This window comes from Narcine bancroftii, chromosome 7 (genome assembly GCF_036971445.1).
Source record: "Narcine bancroftii isolate sNarBan1 chromosome 7, sNarBan1.hap1, whole genome shotgun sequence".
NCBI classification, from domain to species: domain Eukaryota; kingdom Metazoa; phylum Chordata; class Chondrichthyes; order Torpediniformes; family Narcinidae; genus Narcine; species Narcine bancroftii.
Genome location: NC_091475.1, coordinates 64,016,444 through 64,037,183, shown reverse-complemented (window position 1 = coordinate 64,037,183; position 20,740 = coordinate 64,016,444). Strand labels below are relative to the sequence as shown.

At 45.4% G+C, this 20,740-nt stretch overlaps 1 protein-coding gene across 4 annotated transcripts in view; it reads left to right on the top strand.

Annotated features, from left to right (window-relative positions):
• Positions 1-20,740, top strand: part of LOC138738973 (phosphorylase b kinase regulatory subunit alpha, liver isoform-like) — a 207,767-nt gene that overhangs the window by 46,025 nt on the left and 141,002 nt on the right. For all 4 annotated transcript variants that reach the window (XM_069890252.1, XM_069890251.1, XM_069890248.1 and 1 more), the window contains exons 4-7: positions 9,711-9,758; positions 11,827-11,995; positions 15,524-15,606; positions 17,466-17,546. In XM_069890252.1, the coding sequence (XP_069746353.1) occupies positions 9,711-9,758; positions 11,827-11,995; positions 15,524-15,606; positions 17,466-17,546 (381 nt within the window). The remainder of the gene's footprint in view (positions 1-9,710; positions 9,759-11,826; positions 11,996-15,523; positions 15,607-17,465; positions 17,547-20,740) is intronic.

Here is a 20,740-nt window from a genome sequence, read left to right as displayed (position 1 = left end):
ACGCCGGGAGTAGAAGCACAGCCAGGTGATCAGACTTGCTAATAGGCGGTCGTGGTTGGCTCGGTAGGGGCTCTTGATGTGGTGTAGCAGAGGTTGAGTCTGTTTGCTCCTCTGATTTTAGTGGTAGTTTGTTTGAGACTTCTTCAGGTTGGCCTGGTTGAAGTCCCCTACATTGGTAGGGAAAGCATCAGGATGTGTTCAGCTCCTCCAGTGCTACCCTGATGTTAGCCTGGGGTGGAAGATATTACTATTCTATTTAGATTCAGATTTTAGATTTATTGTCAGAGCACATACATGACATCACATACAACCCTGAAATTCTTTTTCTGTGGTGAAGCAGAATTACCACTTCTTTGTAGTGCAACAAGTTGTACACAGTATAAACATGTGAACAAATAAAAAAACTGTAAACAGATAACAAATGTAAACAAACTGTGCAATACAGACAAGTCAAAGACCTTAAATGAGCCCCTGATTGAGTTTGTTGTTGAGGAGTCTGATGGTGGAGGGGGAGCAGAGAGTGTGCTGGGTGGTGTGAATCCTTGATGATTGATGCTGCCCTCCGACGGCAGTGTTCCCTACAGATGTTCTTGATAGTAGGGAGGGTTTTGCCTGTGATGTCTTGGGCTGTGTCCACTACCTTTTCTAGGGCTTTATGCTCAGTGATATTGACTCTGTCCACAACACATCTTTAGAAATTTGCCAGAGTTTCTGGTGTCATACCAAACCTACACAAACTCCTGAGGAGGTAGAGGCACTAATGTGCTTTCTTCACGATGCCATTGGAGTGTTGAGTCCAGGAAAAATCCTCCAAAATGGTGACTCCCAAGGAATTAAATTTGCTCCCCCTCTCCACCTCTGATCCCCCAATGATCACTGAATTTGACCTTTGGCTTTCCCTTCCTGAAGTCAACAATCAGCTCCTAGTTTTGGTGACATTGAGTGCAAAGTTGTTGTTGCAGCATTTGGGCAAGTTTTCAATCTCCATCCTGTATGCTGACTCATCCCCTTCCGTTATGCCACCCACTACCTGGTATCATCAGCAAATTTGTTGTTGGTGTTATTGTTGTACTGAGCCACACAGTCGTAGGTGTAAAGTGAGTAGAGCAGGGGACTAAGAACTCAGCCCTGTGGTGGTGCTCTGGTACTGATGGAGATTGTGGAGGAGATGTTCTTACCAATCCTCACTGATTGTCATTTGGACATGAGGAAATCCATGATCCATTTACACAGTTGGATGTTGAGTCCCAGGTCTTGGAGTTCGCAGATCAGTTTTGAGAGGACAATGGTGTTAAATGCTGAACTGTAGTTGATAAAGAGAATCCTGATGAATGCATCTTTACTGTCTAGGTGTTCCAGGGCTTTGTGTAGAGCCAGAGAGTTGGCAACCACTGTAGACCTGTTTCTACTATAGGCAAACTGGAACGTATCCATGTCACCACTCAGACAGAATCTGATATGCTTCAACACCAGCCTTTCAAAGCACTTCATCACTGTTGATGTAAGTGTTAGTCATTAAGGCAGGTTACCACACTCTTCTTGAAACTGGTAGATACCATGAATACATTTGGTAATGTAACAATATTAATATTTGGGGAGAATTTATAAGATTTAGAGTAGGTCACATATATACACACATTTTAAAACAGATCTTATTTGAAAGACTGAAGAATTCACATTGCAGGATCTCTTGGAGAATGTAAGCACCTTTCGCAAGTAGGTGTTAATTGAACTGATGTCATAAAATGCTTGACCATTGTCTTGTTGGAGTCATGCTGTCTATCAGTACCCTTTCGCAAAATGCTCACAGAAAGGTCAATTCTGGATTGTTTACCTAAGATAACAACTTGAGAAGAAGAAAGAACTCCTGTTGTTTGCTGGAGAAGGTGGGGGTTTTGCAAATCATGAGTCACATGTCCTCTTTAGAGTTTCAGTTGGAGAGAGAGGGAGGGAGAGAAGAGAAGCCCTCTCAGCTGGTGTGTATGTGACACAGTGCAATCCAGGAAGAACTGATGAAAAGTTCCAAAAGCAGTGGATGGCTGGAAGTGCTATCTGTCTGATGTTTCTCTTGGAATAAGAGGAACAGAAGGAGCTCTGTTGTAACCTGAAAGAAAGAGGCTACCATCTGAAAAACCCTGATGAGGCAAGTTTCATCAGCGAGACATTGAGGTGACTAATGGTGGTACCTCAGTTGTGGAAGTCCTGGAACAACAAATCTCTCTCTGCAAACCCTACAAGAACCTTCCTGAGTGGTAAACATTTATCTTTCAAGCACCAAAGCCTGGTGAACTTTATACATGTTAAATTCTGTGCACAGTATGGTGATTGCCTGCAACCAGAGAACTTGGAAGAAGAAGAAATGAGATTGAACTGTGAGCCAAAGAATTTTTCTTGAATTTACACACGCGCTTAGAATTAGAAGGGGGTAATTTGGGTTAGTATAGAGTATAGTATAAGTATAGAGTTAAGTTTGATTCTATTTTCATGTTTAAAGTTGATTAAAAATAACTTTTGTTTTGAAAGCCACTTGTCTTGGTGAATGTCTATTGCTGCTGGTTTTTGGGGTCCTTTGGGCTCGTAACAGTAAGTTGGTCAGCATAGATTTTTAATACTCGGCCAGGTAATTGTGTGGGCCAGATGCTTTCCTTGGATTCCTTCTCCTGAAGGCAGCACGCACATCATCCTCAGATATGGACAAAATGGGATCATCAAGGGATGTGAGGGGTGGTTCTTTGCTGTTACTGTTGTCAAATCAGATGGAGAAGGCATCAAGTTCCTCTGGGAGCAAAGCTTTTCCATCTGCTACTTCACTGGATTTGGTTTTGTTGCAGATTATAGTATTTAGTCCCTGCTAGAACTGTTGGGTGTTCATTGGTCTTTGTTTCATGTTTGCAGAAGGAATTTCACATTTTCACTCTGTTGTGTATGGAAATACTTCCTGATTTCACCTTGTCACTGATCCAACCTTAATTTTAAGGTGATGCCCTCTGCTTCTGAATTTAACCTTTAAGCCTTGCACTCTTTCATTTCAAGCTACATTTCTGACAATGTCAAACTTTGAATGGTTGAATCAATATGACAGTTAATCTCATTCCTGATAGTAGTTTATTCGGGGCATAGGTAAGGTAGACAGTCAGAATCTTTTTCCCAAGGTAAAAATATTTCATGTGAGAGGACATACATTGAAGGAGAGTGGTTGGTGGGGGGGAGGGGTGCAGGAGTTGGAGTTTAAAAGAGATGACGGGGCATATATTCTACCAGGAGAGTGGTGAGTGCCTGGAACATGGGTGGAAGCAGATACAGTAATAGTGTTTGTGGCCTTTTAGTCAGTTGCATGAGAAACAGAAAATGATAAGTCAGAATACAGGATAGAGATCGAGAACCTGGCAGGTTAAAATTCACCAAGACCAAGGAGCTGATTAGTAATTTTGGGAAGTAAGGGATCTGTGTGTATGTGACTGAGGTGGATAGGGTCAGAACTTCAAGTTCCTGGGAGTCCACATATTAGAGGAGCTCTCCTGGATCCAGCATATAGAGGGAACCTTATCAATAACCCTGAAGAAGGTCACTAACACCTGTCCTCTCCAAGAAGTCTGAGGAGATTTGAAGGGGTGGTCATCGTCAGAGTGGACTGAGTTGGTTGTAAGGCTTTGGCTGAACAGGCTTTAGTGAGAACAGATAAGAGTTGAGGAATAGTAGGAGTTGAAATAAGAAAGGATCACCCATTTCAAGGAACAAAAAGGATTCAGTAGGTAGGCCCAGGTAAGGGCAGGTTTTAGATAGCATATTTTGTTCAAGTCATTGACAATGGGAATAGCAGCCATGGCAAGGGAATGATCCTCTTGCAGAATGTAGGTCGTCAGCAGTATCCTTGACAACTTCATCTGTGAAAGGTGCATTCATCTGCAGCTCCTGACAAGCCGTGCTAAGGAATTAGAGCTGGAGTCGGATGAATTCTGGATCATTCAGGAGGCAGAGGGGGTGATAGACAGGAGTTACAGGTAAATTATCGCACCAAAGAGGCAGAAGGAGGGTAGATTGGTGATAGGAGAGGGGTGCTGGGCACCCCTGTGATAGTTCCCCTCAATGACAGGTATATAATTTTGGATACTATTGGTGGGGGAGCGAGTACCAGGCTCAAGCCACGATGATCAGGTCTCTGGCACAGAGGGAAGGCAGGAGAAGATGCGAGCTGTAATGATAGGAGATTGCATAGTTCGGGGAACAGATAAGAGGTTCTGTAGAAGAGGTTGAGTACTCTGGATGGTATGTTGCCTCCCTGGTGCTAAGGTCTGAGATATCTCAGAGTTCATGGCATTCTTAGGAGGGAGGGTGAGCAGCGAGATGTTGTGGTTCTTAATGTCATGGGTATGAAGGGTGAGGTGGTCCTGCAAGGAGAGTTCAGGGAATTAGGCACTAGGTTGAAGGACAGGACCTCCAGGGTTGTTATCTCAGCATTGCTACCTATGCCATGTGCTAGTGAGGTTAGAAATAGGAGGATGCTTCCACATGGCTAAAGACTTGGTGCAGGAGGGAGGGCTTTGGGTTTCTGGATCATTGGGAAGGTGGGACCTGTTCCGACAGGACAGTTTGCATCTGAACTGGAGGGGGACATATGCTTGTGGGAAGGTTTGCTAGTGCTGCTCTGGTGGGTTTAAATTAGATTTGCAGGGGATGGGAACCAGAGGACCAGAGCAGATAGAGGAGTGGGGGAGGGAACAGACGATGTGAAAATTACACTGTTAGAAATCAACATGGTGGAAATGTTCTAAAGTGCATCAATTTCAATGCAAGGAGTATTATAGGAAAGGCAGACGAGCTTGGAGTGTGGATTAGGACAAGGAATTATGACATTATGGCCATTAGTGAAACTTAGTGCTGGAGGGGCAGGACTGGCAGCTCAATGTTCTGGACTTCCATTGCTTTACACATGATAGAACGGGGTGGGGGGGAGGGGGAATGGAAAAGGGAGGAGTGGCATTTCTCGTCAGGGAAAATATCGCAGCTATGCTTAGGGAGGACAAACCAGAGGGCTGGTCCACTGAGGCTAAATGGGGGGAGCTGAGGAACAGGAAGATATGACCACATAAATGGACTGCCTAATAGTCAGCAAGAATTGGAGGAGGATATCTGCAGAGCACACATGTCAAACTCTGGCCCGCGGGCCAAATTTGGCCCACGATATAATTATATTTGGCCCGCAAGATCATTTCAAAAATGTATTAGAGGTGGCCTGCCCTGCAGCGAGAGCCGATGCTGTTTTTTGGTAATGTCACCCCCACCATCCTCCCCCTTCATTGTACATCCTTCCCCATTGTAACACGAAAAGTCTGTCGATGTCATCAGCCGGCAAGCCAGTTGGAAGGCTCCCCGCACAATCAGTCACTTCTCCCACCTGTCGAGCGGTGCGGCGGATTGGCGAGCGCCTGTGATTTCCTGTCGGCGCGACAGGCATGGCAGGCTGCGCACGGCCCCCGGGCAGCGCGAGCCCCGCGCGACTGGCACCGGACGGCCCTTCCACAGCGCGAGCGCACTTCTCCCGGTCGCCACGGCCTTCAGCGCTTGCACCCGCGCGGACCCCAGGGACGGCTGGTTCGGCCCTGCACGTGAAGAGAGAGATGGTGGCTGTCCGCAAAGGCTGATCGGTAGCGCGCTGGGCCTGAGTGGGTGGGTAAGTAGGGGTGGGCAGAGGGTGTAGGTGAGGAGTAATGGGCAGGGGAAGTTATGGTGGTGCAAGGGGCAGTTAGAGGGAGGGATGAGTAGAAGGAGGGGTGGATAGGGAAGAGGTAAAAGGGGAGGGGCAGGGCGAGTAGGGGATGGGTGATTAGAGGGTGAGAGACGGGTAGAGGGAGGAACAGGTTGAGGGGAGAGGCAGTAGAGGGGCGTGTATAGGATGGGGTGGGTAGAGGCAGAGCGAGTGGAGTGAGGGGTGAGTAGAGGTTGGGTAAAGGACTGGTCAGGTAGACGGATGGTGGGTCGAGGGTGAATAGAGGCCTAGAGCCTGAGGAGTGAGCAGGAAATGCTGAGTCCTGATGCAGGCCAAAATGGACACAGCCTGTGAATGCTGACTACATCTCCACAGGGACCAAATATGTTTCCCTCAGGTCAAGCAAAGGGTGAACTTGAGCTACCTACTCCTGACCTGTAATATTATCCTCCTAAAGTTATATCCTAAAGTTTAACATTACATATGTTGAAAGAAGAGAAAACATGCAGATGTTGAAAATTTTCAATAAATATTTAGTTCGGCCCTCGACTTAGTCCAAGTTTTTAATTTTGGCCCTCCGTGAATTTGAGTTTGACACCCCTGCTGTAGAGAAATAGCAGGCAGCTGCAGGAAACAAAGTTGTGATAGTTGGGGATTTTAACTTTTCCACATATTGATTGGGACCCACACCCCCACCATACTGTAAAAGGGCTGGACGGCTTAGAGTTTGTCAAATGTGTTCAGGAAAGTTTTCTAAATCAATATATAGAGGTACCAACAAGAGAGGGTGCAATACTGGGTCTCCTATTAGGGAAGAGACAGGACAGGTTACAGAGGTATGTGTAGGAGAACATTTTGGGTCCAGTGATCATAATGCCATTGTCAGCCACAAACGAGCCTGCAGCTGACGTGGACTTTTAACCCCCTCCATAAATCTTCGTCCGCGAAGCCAAGCCAAAGAAAGAAGAATTATGGAGGATAGGTCTGGGCCTCTGTTGAGATTCTAAATTGGAGAAAGGCCAATTTTTAGAAAATGAGAAAGGATCTAGAATGTGCAGATTGAGATAAGTTGTTTTCAGGCAAGGATGTGCGAGGTACGTGCGAGACCTTCAAAGGTGACATTTTGAGATGACAGAGTTTGTATGTTCCTATCAGGATTAAAGGCAAAATTAGCAGGCAGAGGGAACCTTGGTTTACGAGGGATATTGGGGATCTGGTTTAGAAGAGAGGTGTATAACAGGTACAGGCAACATGGAGCAAATGAGGTACTTGAGGAGCATATAAAATGCAAGAAAAACCTCAAGAAATCAGGAAGGCATGAAAAGGACATGAGGTTACTTTGGCAGACAATGTGAAGAAAAATTCTAAGGGTTTCTACAGGTATACTAAGAGAAAAAGGATAGTAAGGGACAAAAATGGTCCCTTGAAGATCAGAGTGGTTGGCTTTGTATGGAGCCAAAAAGGATGGGAGATATCTTAATTTTTTTTTCATCAGTATTCACACAAGAAACAGCCACAGAGGTGTGTGGGAAGTAAGAAAAACAAGCAGTGAGGTCATGGCACCTATACAGATTAAAGAGGAGGAAGTGCTTACTGTCTTAAAGCAAATAAGGGTGTATATATCCCCATGGCCTGACAAGGTATTTCATCGGACCTTGAGGGAGGCTCGTGTAGAAATTGTGGGGTATCTGGCAGAAATATTTAAAATGTCCTTAGCCCACAAGTGTGGTACTGGAGTATTGGAGGGTAGCTCGTGTTGTTCCATTGCTTAAAAAAGGATCCAAAAGTAACCCTGGAAATTATAGGCCAGTGAGCCTGACATCAGTAGTCGGTAAATTATTGGAAAGTGTTGTAAGAGATTAGCTATACAATTATTTGGATAGCCAGAAACTGATTAGGGATAATCAACATGGCTTTGCATGTGATAGGTCATGTTTAACCAAACAGAGTTTTTTGAGGAGGTTACCTGGAAAGTTGATGAAGGAAAGGCTGCTGATGTTGACTACATGGACTTTAGTAAGGCCTTTGACAAGTTCCCACATGGGAGATTAGTCAGGAAGGTTCAGACTCTAGGTATTCATGGTGAACTTGCGAAATGGATTCAACAATGGCTGGATGGGAGATGCCAGAGAGTGGTGGTGGATGATTGCTTCTCCGACTGGAGGCCTGTGATGAGTGGTGTCCCTCAGGGATCGGTGCTGGGACCATTGCTGTTTATCATCTATGTCAATGATCTGAATGATAATATGGTAAATTGGATCAGCAAGTTTGCAGATGACACTAAGATTGGAGGTGTTGTGGATATTGAAGAAAGTTTTCAAAGCTTGCAGAGGGATCTGGACCAACTGGAAAAATGGCAGATGGAATTTTATGCAGACAAGTGTGAGGTGTTGCCTTTTGGTCGGATAAACGAAGAAATCATGTAAACAGTGAATGGTCAGGCACTGAGGAGAGCGGTAGAACAGAGGGATCTGGGAATACACATCCATAATTCCTTGGAAGTGTTGCCACAGGAGGATAGGGTTGTAAAGAGAGCTTTTGGCGTATTGGCCTTTGTAAATCAAATTATTGAGTACAGGAGTTGGGATGTTGTGGTAAAGTTGTATTAAGACATTGGTGAGGCCAAATATGGAGTATTGTTTTCGGTTTTGATCTACAGGAAAGATATCAATAAGATAGTAAGAGTGTAGAGGAGATTTACTTGGATGTTGCCTGGACTTCAGGAACTGAGTTACAGGGAAAGATTAAACAGTTTAGGACTTTATTCCCTGGAGCTTAGAAGAATGATGGGAGATTTGATAGAGATATTTAAAATTATGAGGGGTATAGACAAGAGTAAATGGGCTTTTTCCACACAAGTGAGACACATACCAGAGGACATGCGATAAGGTCAAAGGGGAGAAGTTTAGGGGGACATGAGAAGGAACCTATTCACATGGAGAGTGGTGGGAGCGTGGAACAAGCTGCCAGCTGAGGTGGTGAATGCGGGCTCCATTTTAACATTTAAGAAGAATTTGGTCAGGTACATGAATGGGGGATGTATGGAGGGCTAAGTACTTATTTAGCAGAAGCAAGTAAAAATTTCAGTGTCACAGGTGTATGACAGTAAATTGGTAATTATGAATATTCAAGGAATGGAGGGATGTGTATCAGGTGGAAGTGACAGAGATTTAATTTAACTTAGGCATGTATGGACTGGGTGCAGATCAGTGGGACAAGGCAAAAAAACCCAAACTGATTTAGCATAGGCAGAAGGGCTGAATGGACCTGTTTATGTGCTGCTGTCAAGCTTCTGCAGGGGCACTGTGGAAAATATACTGACTGATTACATCACAGCCTTGGTTGGGAATTCAAGTTCCAGGAATGTAGAAGTCTGCAGAAGGTCTAGTCCATCACAGGCCCTGATCTCTCATTCACTGAATGCATCTATGTGAGGCGCTACCTCAAGAAGGCAGCCTACGGCATAAAAGACCCCCGTCACCCTGGTTCCAATCCCTTCTGACGGCTACCTTCAGGAAGAGGGTACAGAAATCTGAAGACCAGCATCTCTCACTCCAAAAACAGTTTCTTTCCAACAGTTATTTGGCTCTTGAACTTTCCCTTGGTACACAAATCAGCGACTGCTCTGATACCCCAAAGGGCTCTCCGCATCAAGTCACTTTTTTTTGCATGAATATAACTGAAAATTTGTCTTTTTTGTATATTTATTGTGTCTTTAACATATTGTATACTATTATAGCATTTTTGTTGAAGTACTTATTTAGCAGAAGCAAGTAAAAATTTCAGTGCAACAAGGTGTATGACAGTAAATTGGTAATTATGAATATTCAAGGAATGGAGGGATGTGTATCAGGTGGAAGTGACAGAGATTTAATTTAACTTAGGCATGTTTGGTGCAGACATCACGGTTTGAAGTGCCTGCCCCTGTGCATACTGTTCCATATGTTCTATCAACCATAGATCTGTGTGTGTGAAGATCTGAATTGATGTTCTCTTTCCACAGAGTGTCGTGAAGTTAATGAGAGGGCTGCTTCAGTGCATGATAAGGCAGGTATGTTGTTTGCATTTATCTGGTTTCTATTAGCAATTCGTAAAAGCACAATATTGTGAGACTTGGACAATTTCATGCTCTTGATTAAGCAGCGCAGAGCAAGGTGTACATTAGTTTTTGACATACATTACAATGGAGATTTATGATGATCTTTGGTGCAAGATTATTTTATGCAAACTCTCTCATACATCATTGCTAAAAATATTTTAGAACAATGTTATTTGATTCTGGGTTTCTGGAGATGAGGATGCTGGTGGCCATGGAGAAGATCATTGCACACATTTCCACTACAAGATGCCACTAGCTTCCACTGGAGAATGATGGCGCACATAGCCAGAGAGTTTGAAATACTAAATAAGTGATGTTTCCCTAAGTGTACATTGTGTGAAAATTACTGCTTTCCCCCAGGAATCAATGGAGTGGAGGGGTGGTGATGCAGGTAAGCAAGGATGCTAGGGAGCAGGAGAAACACACCAAGTGCTGGAGGAACTCGGTGAGTCAGGCACGATTTGTGGAAAGCAATAGGCAGTTGTTGTTTCAGGCCTGAGCCCTTCATCAGGAACTAGGGAGATGACACAGGTATTTTGGAACTGGGAATCAAAGTCATTGCTCAGTTATGTTAGAGATCCCAGAAGGCAAAGAAGGAGAAAGCGCTAAAGTGTTGATTGAGCAAGTGTCGCATGTAAAGATGGTGTTTAAACATGGTGATTGTATATGTGGAAAAATATTGTCCCTTTCCAAGTTTAATCTTATTAGTTTGCTTTACCATGTAGTTTTCTGTGAATTTTCAATTCAATATGGCGCTGGAGAGGCAATAATTGTGTGATGCCTGGATAGCTCGCAGAACTAAGCTTTTCATCTCACATGTGACAATAGTCTGAAATAGCTAACAAGAAAAGTTCCCCTGGGTACATTTCCCCCATGGTAAACATTTTGTATTTTATTACCAACCACAGGGACAAGAAGGAATCTAAAATCAGATATAGGATTGTTATTTCTGTATTAAATGGATGTTGTGTGGTTCAGAGGGTATGTGTTTTAAGGAAAGGTTTGACAAACGGTTGTTTTCTCTGGAGCGCTGGAGGCTGAGGTTTATAAAATGATGATTGGGTGGAGAGTCATAGTCTTTTCACCAGGATGGAAATATCACACACTCAAGGATATGTGTTTAAGGAGAGGGGGAGGAAGTCTAGGGGAGATATGTGGAGAATTAATACAGAGAGTGGTGGGTGCCTGGAACAGAGTGCCAGGGGTAGTGATGGGTGCCTGGAACAGGGTGCCAGGGGTAGTGATGGGTGCCTGGAACAGGGTGCCAGGGGTAGTTGATGGGTGTTTGGGTGCCAGGGGTAATGGTGGGTGCCTGGAACAGGATGCCGGGCTAGTGGATGGGCCCACAGAGTTCCTCCAGCAGATTGTGTTTGGCTTCAGATTCCAGCATCCATTGTGTTTTAGAGGCTTCTGGACAGATTCATGACTACGAAGGGGATGGAGGAATATGGATCAGGTGCAAGCAGCAGATTTTGGCATCCTGTTCGGCACAGAACAGTGGGTTGAAGTTCCTGTGCTGTCTTGTGGTCTGTGTACATCGTGGCCAGTTATTGTGGCACTCTGCTCACCACTGATTGCCAACCAGAGAAATACCCATTTATCCCAACTCGTTGCCTTGTTAACCAAGCCCCAATCCATGTCAACGCATCGTCCCCCCCAGCTCTGGGCTGCTTTACGCTATCCAGAATCTCTTGTGTGGTACCTTATCAAGTTTATAGTTATCATCGGACTATATATACAGCTAGACCACGGTGTATACACATACACAACATGCAGCACAAATCACATATCTACACAAATATAAAAGAATTAATTATTAGCATTTAAGAGGGTTTTTGAAAGGCACGTGAATATGGAGAAATATCAGGTGCAAGCAGCAGAGTTTTAGTTTGGCTTGGGTATTGGGTTCGGCACAAACACACAGGCCAAAGATTCTGTTCTTGTGCTGTACTCTTCTATCATAAACCTATCAGTGAATGTGTTGCTGGGACAATCTCATTTGTGATGTATTTGCTCCTAGATGGAGAAAGTTGAAAAGTTTAAACAAAGCCAGAGCACGAAGGACTCGCTCCACGCCAAGTACAACACAGCCACATGTGGCACGGTGGTTGGTGACAATGAATGGGGTCACCTCCAGGTGGACGCAACGTCCCTCTACCTTCTCTTTCTAGCACAGATGACTGCATCGGGTGAGAACACTCCTGCTTTTAGTGTCAAGGTTGTTCCCAAGTTGCAGTGATTGGAACCATTTCATGAAGTAGTTTGGCAGCCTGCTCATTAAACTTTTTTTTAACTTCAACAAATCCATACATCTTTTGGAGTTTGATCTTTCTGGAATCCCCTGTTTCCAAGGCATTCTGGATGTCCAGGACAAGGTCCTCGTAAACTATCCTCTGGCTTTGGGTTTGAGCAGAGATGTATCTCTCCAAGACTCAAGGAGTGACTGATACTGTAATGGTCATGGTGCTGCATCTTTTCTCTGCCCTTTTTATAATGACATATTTTTAATCCCCTTAGTGAATAAATGAGAGTGTATTCAATGATGTTTATTTTGGCTAACCCACAGAAACAACAAATGGCTTTGAACAGCTGAGTAAATGAACAGCGAGAGCTCTCTGATGAAAGGCTGAAATGTCGACTGCCCTTTAGTTCCTATGGATGCTGCATGACCTGTTGAGTTTGGGTATTGCAATTGACCCCAGCATCTGCAGATTTTTTTACCCAACACGATAGTTCATTGCAATGGGAACGTAATTCCAGTTGGCTTTGAAATGTTAAACCGGGAAGTGCTGTAATTCATTGTTCGATGTTGAAGATTGCAATGCATATTTACAGCTAGGGTGTTCATCCCAGGTCACTAACTCAACAGGGAGGAAAAAAAGAGTTATTGTCATCTTTCACAATCTTGTAACAATCCAAAGCACAGTCCAATCAACCTGTAAATTAGTCTTGAAATATTCACAGTTATAATGGAGGGAATCCAGTTTGCTCCCACAAGCAGAAGTGGAGTAATGATTCAATGATGTTGGCTGGAGAAAGTATTGCCTTGGCTTCTGGGGGAAAAAAACTCCCCTGTGGGTTTGCCGACTTTCTCACAAAGCCATGAGATAGATGGTCCAAAACACAATCTGCTGGAGGATGCAATCCACGCTGCAAGCCGAGACAGGCAAGGCTCTTCAACTCTTCCACCACTACATCGATGACAGCCTTGGTGCTGCCTGCTGCACCCATGAGATGATTGTCAACCTTACCAAATTTGTTGCCAACTTCCATCCTGACCTCGGATTCACTTGGTAATTCTCCCCTTTACTTGCTTATCTGCTGGACGAAGTCAGTGGACTGAGCAGTTTTAGTAGGATAAAAAGAATGGGGAACATTTTGAGTCGGAACCCTTGACCTAGTCTCAATAAAAGATTTCTACTTAAAACATCGATCATTCTTTTCTCCCCTGATGCTCGACCCACTGAGTTCCTCCACCAGATTTGTTTTTTTTCGCTTGAGATTCCAGCATCCAGTCTCCTTGGTTCTCTGAGATAGTTACATGGTTTCATGTATCAAAGGTATTTAGCATTAAACAAAAGACTTTGCAGAAGCTGGAGTCTAGTACAGTAGACAAAAGTGCTGGAGACTCAGCAGGTCACACATCATCCATAGGAAGTAAAGGGTAATCAGGTTGAACTGTCTGATTTTCTCCATGCAAGTCCAGTCACTGTACACCTCCATCCCTTGTAAAGAAGGTCACAAGGCTCTCTGCATTTTCCTTAATGACAAACCCAAGCGGTCCTTCCTCCACTTGGCAGAACTTGAACCTGTATTCACCCTCAATAAGGTCTCCGTGGTCTCAGCCCATTTTCTCCAAGTAAAGGAGCAGCCATGGGAACTTGCATGGGTCCCAGCTAGGTCTGTCTTTTTATTGGCTTTGTAGAGTAATCCATGCTACAAGCCTAAACTGTCAAGGCTCCTCAACCCTTCCTTTGCTACATTGACGACTACGTTGTTGCTGCCTCGTGCACCCATGATGAGGTAATCAACTTTATCCACTTTTCTGGCAATCTCTTGGTCTATCTCTGGAAATCTTTCTCTCTGTCTCCATCTCAGGAGACAAACTATCTACAGACCTCTTGCATAAATCCACTAACTTCCATGGTTACCTTGACTAGTCTTCCACATTCTCATTCTGTCCCTGTAAGGGATCTATTCCTTTCAGACAATTCCTCCTTCTCTGTTGTACATACACCCAAGATGAGGTTTTCCATTCCAACACATCCTCCTGAAAATGTAGCTTCCCCTCCGCTGTCATCAACTCACCCGTCACCTTCTATGTTTCCTGCACTTTGCTCTAGGCCCTTCTGCCCCAAGGCTCAATAAGGACAGGATTTCCCCTTGTCCACACATACCACCTCATCATAATCACGCTGTGTGGAGACCGGCCCTTCGCCCAACTTGCCCACATGGACCAAAATGATCTACCCACACTACATTTGGCTGGAATCTATCAAAACCTATGCTCTTCATGTATCTATTCAACTTAAACATTGCGATAGTACCTGTCTCAGTCACCATCTCTGGCAGACCATTCCACACAACCACCATGTAAAATGTTACCCCCTCAGGCAATTCTCCCTCCTCTCCTTAAACCCATGTCCTCTGGTTACTGATTCCCCAACTCTGGGTAAAAGATTCTCTGCATTCACTCAATCTATTCCTCTCATGATTTTGTATGGATACATATTTTCAGAAATTTCCGTCAAATATAGTGGGATCCCACTACCAGACCCATCTTCCTCTCCCCTGTCTTCTCTGCTTTCGGTAGGGACTGCTCCTCATGACTCCCTTACCCACTCATCCCTTCCGACCAACCATCCCCGTGGTATCCACCCCGTGACTGCAAGAAGCGCGACACTTGCACCCACCCTTCTTCTGTCACCACTGAGCTCTTGATCAGGAATATCAAAAATCAGGCTTGTAGCTGAATGAAAAGGAGGGGGGAAGGGAAGCAGGAGGAGCACGTGGTAAGAGGATTCAAGTGGGAGGGTAGAAGTTGAGAAGTGATAGGGGAAGAGGGCAGAGGGATAAGAAGAGCATCTCTCGTAGGAGAAGGTATGGGGTGCAGAGCTGGAGAAAAGGTGACAGGGATAGGGAAAGAGAGGGGGGAAGGGGGTTAATGGAAATTGGAGAAATCCATGTTCATGGCGTCTGATTGGAGACTGCCCAGATGGAATATAAGCTGGCGTTCCTCCAATTTGCAGGTGGCCTCATTTTAGCAGGGCAAAGCCATGGACAGACAAGTCTGTATGGAATTTAAAAGGTTGGCCACTGGGAAATGCTCGCTCTTACAGCAGACAGAGCGAAGGTGCTCAATGAAATGATGTCCCAGGCTGCATCCAGTCTCCCCAATCTCCACATTCTGTCCTTCTGCCCACTCTGCCTCTTTTCATTTCCATCTGTCTCACCTTCACACTTGAGGGAACTGCACTCAACCCTAGCATCTGCAGATTTTCTTGTTTATTTGAAAGTAAAAGGCACCTTTTCAGGAGTGCCAAAAGTTAGGTCGATATCTTTTCATTGTCAACGCCTCTGTGTCCAGGTGCCAAATTATTTTCAAAGCGCCTGACTTCAAAATTGATTCTTGAGAATGTGGGTTTGAAAATGGCCCTTTGTGGTGAAGTGGAAGAAATGCTCTGAACTGCATTAATGTGATATTGTGTTCTCCGCAGGTTTACGCATCATTTTCACACTAGATGAAGTGTCGTTTATACAGAATCTTGTATTTTACATCGAGGCTGCTTATAAAGTTGCTGTGAGTATCTTCAGAGAGTAAAATGGGAAGTAAAGAGTCGTCAAGATAAGTTAAACAAGGAATTCTGCAGACACTGGGGTCGAGTACAAGGCACAAAACTCAGCAGGTTACCCAACATCATAGGGTAACCCACAATTTCTGGCCTGAGCCTTTTGTCAGTCATAAGAAATATCAGGCAGGTGCCTGAATAAAAAGGTGGGGGAGGGGGAGCAGGAGGAGGGAGGAAGGGGCTGGGAGGAAGCAGGAGGAGGGAGGAAGGGGCCGGGGAAGAGCAGGAGGAGGGAGGAAGGGGCCACAGGAGGAGCAGGAGGAGGGAGGAAGGGGCTGGCGGAGGAGGAATGAGGGAGGAAGGGGCTGGGGAGGAGGAAGGAGGGAGGAAGGGGCTGGGGGAGGAGCATGGACTAGCAGCTTCAAGGTTACATGTGCATACAGGTGGGAGGGGAGAAGAGAAAGAAGTGATGAGGGAAGGGATCTCCATCTCTGAATGGAGATGGGACATTCTCTAGGCAAGTTAGGAAAACAAGCAGTGAGGTCATGGAACCTATACAGATTAAAGAGGAGGAGATTCTTGCCATCTCCAAATATACAATGGTGGATAAATACCCAGGATCTGACAAAATAGTCCCTTAGACCTTGTGTAGAAGTTGCAGGGGCCCTGGCAGAAATATTTAATAGGTCTTTAGCCCTGGGTGTGGAGCTGAAGGATTGGAGAGTAGGTCATGTTGTTCACAAAATGCTCCAAAAGTAACTCAGGAAATTATAGACCGTTGAGCCTGACATCAATGGTAGGTAAATTATTGGAAGGTGTCCTAAGGGATCAGATATATAAGCATTTAGATAGCCACGGATTGATTAGGGTAAGTCAATGTGGCTTTGTGTATGCTAGATCATGTTTACCAATCTTATAGAGTGTTTTGAGGAGGTTACCAGGAAAGCTGATAAAGGAAAGGCTATGGTTGTTTTCTACATGGACTTTAGTAAGGCTTTAAACAAGGTTCCACATGCGAGGTTAGTCAGGAAGGTTCAGACGCAAGGTATTCATGGTGAGGTAGTAAAATGGATTTGACATTGACTAAACGGGAGAAGGCAGAGTGGTGGTGGATAATTGCTTCTCAGACTGGAGGCCTGTGACTAGTGGTGCCTCAGGAATCAGTGCTGGGACCACTGTTGATTGTCATCTATATCAATGATCTGGATGACAATGAGGTAAATTGGATCAGCAAAGGCAGATGGAATTTAATGTGGAAAAGAGTGTGGTGTTTTACATTGGGAAGAATAACGAAGGTAGGATGTACATGGTTAATGGTTTGGCACTGAGCAGAACAGAGGGATCTGGGAATTCAGATACATAATTCCATGAAAGTTGTATCGCAGGTAGATAGGGGTGTAAAGGGAGCTTTTAGCACATTGGCCTTCATAAATCAAAGTATTGAGTAGAGGAGTTTGGATGCTATGGTAAAGTTGTTTGAAACATTGGTGTAGTCAAATTTGGAGTATTGTGTGCAGTTCTGGTCACCTAACAAGAGGAAATATATCAGCAAGATTGAAAGAGTGCAAAGAAGGTTTAGAAGGATGTTGCCGGAACTGAGTTACAGGGAAAGATTAAGCAGGTTAGGACTTTATTCGTCGGAGAATGAAGGGAGATTTGATTGAGCCATGCAAAATTATGAACAGTTTAGATTGAGTAAATGCAAGCAGGCTTTTTCTATTGAGGTTGGGTGAGCAACGAATTAGAGGACATGAGTCAAGGTTGAAAGGTGAGATGTTTAGAAAGAACATCAGGGGAACATCTTCATGCAGAGAGTGGTAGAGTTAACATTTTGCAGGGAAGCAAACTAACGCTTGTCCTTTGATTTCAGGATTACGGCATGTGGGAGCGTGGAGATAAAACAAACCAGGGAATAGCGGAGCTGAATGCAAGTTCTGTCGGCATGGCCAAGGTAATTAACATCGATTGATGGATCAGGGACGGTGGAAGGGGGGGAATCATGGGGGAGCTCTCATTGAAACCTACTGAATATTGAAAGCATTGGATAGAGTGATCATGGAGAAGATGTTTCCAATAGTGGGAGAGTCTAAGACCAGAGGGCAAAGCCTCAGAATAGAAGGATGTGTCTTTAAAACAGATGGACAAATTTCTTCAGCTGGAGGGTGGTGAATCTGTCAAATTCATTTTCACCGATGGCTGTGGAAGCCAAGTCATTGGGTAGACTTAAAGTGGAGGCTGATAGGTTCTTGATCAGTTGATTTGGGGGGAGAAGGCAGGAGAATGGGGTTGAAAAGAAAAAGTCATTAGCCATAATTTGATTGGCGGAGCGGACTCAAAGGGCTAAATGACCTATTTCAGCAATGTAATCGAGAATACTCAGGCTGAGCAGGAACTGGAACATAATGGAGACAAACTAAGAGGTTGTAGCACACTGCTACAGTTATAGCTCAGGGTTATTGCTCAAAGAAAGAGGCTCACCGAGAGAATGCAGTCAACACTGAGTTTATTCAGCTATCCGCTCCGCCTTAAAACAAATCCGCCTGGGATGTTGAATGGCACGCCGTAGACAAACTCGGCAGAGGATGCCTTGAGATCCTCTTTCAGGTGGTATGAATGCTGAAGAGGACCCAGGGAAGTTCATTGGCCCAGTTCAGACCAGTGAGCTGGGCCATGAGGGCTGCCTTCAGTTTCCTGTGGAACCTCTCCACCAACGCGTTGGCCTGTGAGTGATATGCTGTAGTGTGGTGGAGTTGGGTCCCCAAGACATTTGCCAAAGCAGCCCACAGGTTGGAAGTGAATTGGGCCCCCTGTCAGATGTTTGGGGACCCCAAAACGTGCCACCCAGGTGTTTAACAATGCCCATGCATATGCCTCCATAGTAGTTTCTGCCAATGGTACCACCTCGGGCCATCTGGTCAGCCGCTTGACCATGGTCAACACATAACATATGCCCCTGGAAATTGGTAGGGGGCCAACGATGTCTATATGCACATGGCTGAACTGTTGGTGTGCTGGCTCAAAGGGCAGGGGAGGGACCTTAATGTGTGTTTGAACCTTTGATGTCTGGCACTGTGTGGATGTTTTGGCCCACCGAGTGACCTCTTTCTGGAGGCTGTGCCAAACATAACTACTGGCCACCAATTTTACTGTTGTCCTGAATGGCGGGATGAGCCAGATTATGGACAGAGTCAAACACCTATGCGGCAAGAATGACAGGGCAAGGTCTATTGGTCGAGGTATTGCACAGCATTGTTCGGGTACCTGGGGCGATTTTTGGATGACCTCTAGTTGGAGGTCAGTGAGTGCTGTCCAGTATTTTGGGATGTCGGGGTCCGCTTACTATGCTTCAGCCAGGGCTGCGTAGTCAATTCCTGGCGCAGGGGCATGCACCACTAGTATAGCCAGTCGTGATAGAGCATTGGCTACTATGTTGGACTTGCCAGCGGTATGCTCAATGTCCATTGAGAATTCAGAGATATAGGTCAGGTGCTGCTGTTGCCTGGCTGATCATGCATCTGTCACCTTGCTGAAAGCAAAAGTGAGTGGCTTGTCGTCTGTGAAAATTTTGAACTTTCTGTCCTCCAGGAAGTAGAGGAAATGCCGAATTGCTGGGTATAACAGCTCCCTATTAAAGGCACTATACTTGAGCTCTGGTGCCCTGTGTTTACTGAAAAAGGCTGCCACTGTCTATTAAGCAGTTGCTCAAGTACACCCCCGACCATCGTGCTGGAGGCGTCCACAGTGAAGGTAGTTGGTGCATCTGTACTCAGGTGCACAAGAAAGGTAGCATTGGCCAGGGCGTCTTTAGCCTCATTTGCCTCCCTTTGTCCATTCAATGATGCGGGTTGCAGCTGGTATAAAGCGGTGATTGAAATTGACCATACCTGCAAACTCTTGCAGGCCCTTCACAGTTTATGGTCTAGGGAAGGATTGAATGACGTCCACTTTTGCAGACAATGGCCTGGCCCCGTGTTGGTCAATGCGATGCTGAAAACTGCATGCAAACTGGTGTTTGGCCGGATTGATGGCTAAGCCAAACTCACTTAGTCTGCACCACAATAGTCTTCAGTGAGCAGCGTGCTCCATACAGTTGCTGGCTATCAAAACGTCGTCTAATTAAACGAAGAAGAATTTCAGATCCCGACCCACTGCGTTCATTAACCTCTGGAAGGTTTGAGCTGTGATTTTTAACCCGAAGGGCATGAGGAGGAACTCAAACAAACCAAAGGGGGTTATAATGGCAGTCTTTGCAATGTCATCAGGATAGACTGGAATCTGATGATAACCCCCTGATGAGGTCTAGCTTAGAAAATATCTGTGTCCCTTGCAGGTTAGCAGATATGGGGCATGGGATACCGGTTGGGTGTGGTGGCCTAGTTGAGGGTGCCGGTACAATGCCCCTGCTACCTTTCGTACCATATGGAGGGGGTAGGCCCATGGGCTGTCGGAGCGCCACACAATGCTAAGTTCCTCCATCTGCCAAAACTACTCTCTAGCTAGGTTGAGATTCTCGGGGGATGGTACCGTACTCTGGCGTGGAGGAGAGGGCCCTCCTTGACGACCTGGTGCCTCACCCCATGTTTCGACTCAGCCGAGGTGAAATGAGGTGTAGTGATGGAGGGGAATTCTGCTAAGATTCAAGCGAATTCATTATCTGCAGTAATCACTGCGTGCAGGTGGGGGGCAGTAAGTTCAGTACCATTGAGTGAGAGAGTTTGGAAAGTCTGGGCGAGTACCAGCCGATGCCCCTTAATGTCCACCAACAAGGAGTTGGCCCTGAGGAACTTGGTGCTTAGTAATGGCCACCATCGTGAACTTCCATGTCCCCAAAGCAAAGAGCAATTGTGTGAGTGCCGAACATCTGTATATTAGAGTCGTTGGCCACCTGTAGTTCTTGGCCCATCTTCCCGCTGCATGCCTTGAAGCTGGTCGGGGGAAGGACGCTTATTTGGGCCCTGGTGTTAACCAGGAACCAGCAGCCCAACAGGGCATCCTGGATGTGGAGGAGGCCATGTCGTCGGCTGGTTATTGCAGCCATCAATGATGGCCAGCTTTGGTGTTTCCCTGGAACGCACAGGGGGAGGGGTATTGACGGTCCTCGGAACCCAACCATTGATAATAAAAACAGTACTGCTCATAGGTGGG